Source organism: Mytilus galloprovincialis, chromosome 7 (assembly GCF_965363235.1).
Source record: "Mytilus galloprovincialis chromosome 7, xbMytGall1.hap1.1, whole genome shotgun sequence".
NCBI lineage: Eukaryota > Metazoa > Mollusca > Bivalvia > Mytilida > Mytilidae > Mytilus > Mytilus galloprovincialis.
In genome coordinates this window covers 9,600,930-9,606,507 of record NC_134844.1, presented here as the reverse complement: position 1 = coordinate 9,606,507, position 5,578 = coordinate 9,600,930, and the positions used below count along the sequence as shown (strand labels likewise).

General features: G+C 34.7%; 1 protein-coding gene across 1 annotated transcript; it reads right to left on the bottom strand.

Annotated features, from left to right (window-relative positions):
• On the bottom strand, positions 1–963 carry LOC143084384 (uncharacterized). Its single transcript, XM_076260771.1, has one exon. It carries the CDS (start codon positions 745–747, stop codon positions 1–3), a length of 747 nt encoding a protein of 248 aa, XP_076116886.1. The 5' UTR covers positions 748–963.
• Between the last annotated feature and the right edge of the window lie 4,615 nt (positions 964–5,578).

Genomic DNA, 5,578 nt, shown 5'->3' with positions numbered 1-5,578 from the left:
TCACTTTGACAAGTTTCCAAAGGTTGGTTTGTTTGTTGCTTTTGGGCAGTTCCTCTTGAAGTGGCCAGTTTGGTGACACTCGTAACAGGTGTCGTATGGGGTCGCCTCGCGGCGACGGAACCTCGGAAAGGGCTGCTGAGTAGCGTTGTAAGGCTGATAGTAACTGTTACTAGTATCAGTAGAGTTGGCAGGTCTAGAAACGGTGGCGGACGGTTTTGAGTAAGGTTTTCCACGGGTTTTCTTTTCTTTGATTGTCTTGAGGGCCCTGCTTTCTGCTTGCCGTAAACGTTTTTCATCTTCTGAATCTGATGCCAGGTCATCACTTTCGTATTCTCTGACTGTGGACCAGCCTGCTGGCGACTTGTCGGCAATTCGAATCAATTTATTGCTCCTGTTGATTTTAAGAATAAGGCCCGATATCAAATTGGTGCTAACGGAATCTTCCGCGGATGTACGCTTCTGAAGTTTCTGCAATTCGGAAACTATATCTGAGTTGAAGGAGTATTGAAACTGATTCCCTTCCCCCTTAAGCTTAACAGACACCTCTTTCTTGAGCTTCTTAGCTAGGGAGTCGTTCCCGGAGACTAACTCGTTCTTCAGAGAAGAAATCTTACTATCAAAATAAGATGTAAAAAGTTCAAAAGTTTGATCACTTATCTGTGGTACAGAACTAGACTTGGCACCTGAATGTACTGGTGGCTCGTGCAAAAGCAACGTGTCCTCGTCGTCTGAGTGGTTTTCGGTCATTATGTGTATAACGAAACGGAAGGTATGCTACTCTGTAAAGGCAGAACTTCGAATAACTGGTTATAAAAATATCTTATATTTATAATGAGATTCTGCACGAGAATCACGATCCTACCCTCGTACAAACGGGTAGAATACCTGCATTGCGACATACAATAGCCAATCAAATCATACAATAACAAACCAGGTATGCAACCATGTGCTCATCAACACGTGTTGAACATAAACAAACACAAACAAGTCATGTGCTTCCGATACTATTAATAAATATATTTATCGATAGTGAACCGTTAACACCCGCGCACCTGTTGTATGGACGCCGAGTTACAACATTACCGTATCCACGTACCGAAATGGACAACATTAACGAAACATATGCATTGACTGCTTCAGATATTTCAAAACGTGCTCAAAGATTATCTACTCTTATTGAACATTTTTTGGAACCGTTGCAGATTTGAGTACTTAACCTCACTTCGAGAATTTCATAAAAAGACTGGAGACAATAAGATTAACATTAAAGTAGGAGATGTAGTTCAAGTGCATGACGATAAACCGCGAATTAAATGGAAAACAGCAGTAGTGGAGGAAGTTGTTACTGGTAATGATGGTTTAGTGCGTTCGGCGATAATCAGAACGAACAGTGGCCAAACTTCGCGTCCGATCGTCAAACTGTATCCGCTAGAGATCAACGAAGATGAACTACCAAATACAGCAGATGAGACGAAAGAAGTCGATACCAAAAGAATACTGCCTATGCGAAAGGCAGCAATGCGTGCAAAGGAGAACATTAAATTTTGGACAAATTCTTAGAGGACATTAATTGTTGTGTCCGATTTTCAAATCGTTATAGAGACTGTAATTGCTCATTATATTTTAAATCATATTTTTTCGTTTCAATTCTGGACATTTAAAGAAATATTTGAATTTATACAAAGATATACTTTTGCGGCCCCCAGTATGTTGAGAATATAATGCAAACGTCAACGTTATGTTTCCCGTATTTACGTCTTATGTTTTTGACGTTACTTTGTACCTTTATGGGCTTCGCCATTGTAAATATTATACGCAAAGTAAACACAACGCAAAGTACACATACGACTTTCTTAGTTTATTCCACACAGTAATGTCAGGATTCATTGTATAATACAATGGACAGCTATATTGCAATGTAATAAGAACACATTTTTTTCGCATAAATGTAGGGTGCTAGCATGTCTTCTTTTTACTCAAAATATAGATACGTAACAAAATTTCAGTAGTTTTGATACCTCATGCTGTTTTGTAAAATAAAATTATTTGACCGCATCCACCAAAACTGACAATATGTGCACTTTTATTTGTAAATCTATATATCCGCATAGTAAATCAGCCATATTTGTCATGTCAGGATTCACAGTATAAAACAGTGGACAGCAATATTGCAATATACTAACAACAATTTTTTTCTCCCATAAATTTAGGGTGCCAGCATGTCCGCTTTTTACTGAAAATACTGATACGTAACAAAATTTCACTAGTTTTGATGCCTCATACTGATTTGTACGACACAATTGTTTGCCCGCATCCACCAAAACTGACCATATGTGCACTTTTATTTGTGAATCTATATACTCCCATAGTATATCAGCCATATGTTTCATGTCAGGATTCAATGTATAATTACAATGGACAACAATTTTGCAATACAATGACAACAAATTTTTGTTCGCTTAGATTTAGGGTGCCAGCATGTCCTCATTTTACTCAAAATACTGATACGTTACAAAATTTCAGTAGTTTTGATACCTCGTGCTGACTTGTACAACAAAATTATTTGACCGCATTCACCAAAACTGACCATATGTGCACTTTAATTTGTATATCTATATACCCGCATAGTAAATCAGCCATATTTTTCATGTCAGGATTCAATGTATAATACAATGAACAGCAATATTGCATTATAGAAACAATATTGTTTTTGTTCGCATAAATTAAGGTTGCCAGCAATGAGCATGTCCTCAATTTACTCAAAATACTGATACGTAACAAAATTTCAGTAGTTTTGATACCTCATGCTGATTTGTACAACAAAATTATTGACCGCATCCACCAAAACTGACCATATGTGTACTTTTATTTGTGAATCTATATACTCCCATATTATATCAGCCATATTTTTTTATGTCAGGATTATATGTATAAATACAATGGACAACAATATTGCAATACAATGACAACAATTTTTTGTTCGCTTAAATTTAGGGTGCCAGCATGTCCTCATTTTACTCAAAATACTGATACGTTACAAAATTTCAGTAGTTTTGATACTTCATGCTGATTTGTACAAAAAAAATATTTGACCGCATCCACCAAAACTGATCATATGTGCACTTTAATTTGTAAATCTATATACCTGCTTAGTAAATCAGCCACATGAGAAAGTAAGTAAGTATATTATGTATTATAGTGATTTGTGTAATATCAGTAGTGTAACAATTTATAAAGTTTAACATAAAATTTACAAATACACCCGAGTCAGAAGGTCTATAAGTCACATAAATATTAAATATGTATTAAGTATTACATGTGAACAGGATGTTTCCCAGAAACTTCCTGTATTCCAAATAAATTATACTCACCTCAGGGTATACACACAATTGTCATATGAAACAGTACTGCTTTTTTTTTAATCAGCCATGCAACTTATCAGTTGACTGACTATGCTACAATTCAAAAAGTCTGTCGTTATATCAAAATGAAATTCTTTATCATAATTAAAAATTTCTAAATTAAAATGGATTCTTTTCGTCAAAATAATGAAGTGAAATAATTTTACAAAAACACAAATCTGAAAGATTAAAAGAGAATTATTATTTACACCGGGAATAATAGAAAACCTATAAAGGGTCTTATCAATGATTTATATCTAATTCATTGGTCTTATGATATGGATTTCACACAGATATGCATATTTAAAATCTCAAATATCAAATGTTATATGCCAGTATCTAAGACATGTATTCCAAGTGAAATCAACTTAATTAAACATTCAAAAAATGAATTGTTAAAAAATTAAAAAACAAGGGGGGTCATTTGGCGAACTCCCATTTAGACGCACTAAAAATGTTTTCTTATACAAATCTTGATTCTTCTAACTAGTCTAAATAAAATAAATATATAACAGCCACAAATTAAGTGTTTAAACAATTCGGGATGTGTCTATACACAATGCAGGCGAAACTTTTACTGTGAAACAGTGCCAAGACATCTTTCCGATCGTCAAGAATGTGTCGAGATATATTCAGACATCTTTAAGACTGTCAAGAATGTGTCAAGACATATTCAGACATCATTAAGAATGTTAAGAATATGACAAGACCTTTGTTAGAATGTCACGAATATGTCAAGACTGATAGAGACAAACTTAAGGCAATTAAGAATTAGTCGAGAATAATCAAGTCTTAGACTATAATCAGATGATACAGAACGGGTCGAGAAATGTTACGACAATATTAATACTGCCAAGAATCTCAGAGTTAAAATTCATGCAAATTCAGACAAAAAATAGTCTTTTTAGACTTCATGGCTTTTGTAGTTCAAGTATGGGGTCGTCTATAGAGGCCCTCAGAAATTATTTCATTTGAATATCATTTGTTTACAATTGTTGCAACTTACCAATGCAACAGCAGTAAGAGGCAGACATAATGCAGATCTACGATCTGATTTGGGTTAATCTATCAAGTTCAATCAGTATACTAAATAGATCTGAGTGGAAATACAATAATGTTTTATCTGTATCCTTTTTCAATGTCTATTATACATGGAACTGCTTAAAGTACATATTTGTGTTAGTTGGACGGTTGTAAAACAAAATAACAAACAATAAACAATATCGCAACCAACATGTATCTAGAGGATTCAGTAGTAAACACATACTTATACATTTATAGTGTAAACATTGACCCATTGAGATTTTGATAATCGTTGTTTTACAAATGATATGGCAAACAACTTCAGCACGTTGAAACTGAAAATCGTTTTATGCAGGACTCAATTTTGTAAGGTTAATCATTTACTACCAGAAATGAAGATTGAAAGCTGTTAAGGTGTATTTGAAAAGAGATACGAAAGATACCAAAGGGACAGTCAAAAGTATTCATAGATCAGGTACTTTTTAGGAAACTGACCATTATGTACTTATATGTTGGCTTTTATGCAGAGATTTAATTTCTGTGTTAGAATTATTTGATGTAAGCAAATGATCGTTTTTCTACCTAGGTCGCCAAAAGATGGTTGGATTTCTGGCTAAATCATCTAGACATCAAAGTAATATTAATGCAGGATCTATAGTGATATTTGATCGGATACGATGCCTCCACTGGACAGTTCATTGCACCTTATGAAGGTCTTTATTATTTCACTTGCACAACGCTTACGGCTCCACTAAAGTACTTTATTACTGATATAATGCATAATGGTAACAAAGTTGCCAGCAATCAATCTGATGACAAAGGACTGCCGAATGCACATATGTCAAGCACACAGAGCATTGTTATACAGCTGGTGGCAAAGGACAAAGTCTACATCGTCACTCAATTCAAAGGCCAATTTATAAATGGACATGAATGGTCTTCTTTTCGTGGTTTTAAAATATAGAGCCATGATTATAAATGTTATTGGTTCTTTTTAAATAAATGATATAATAAAATTGAGAATGGAAATGGGGAATGTGTCAAAGAGACAACAACCCGACCAAATAAAAAAACAACAGCAGAAGGTCACCAACAGGTCTTCAATGTAGCGAGAAATTCCCGCTCCCGGAGGCGTCCTTCAGCTAGCCCCTAAA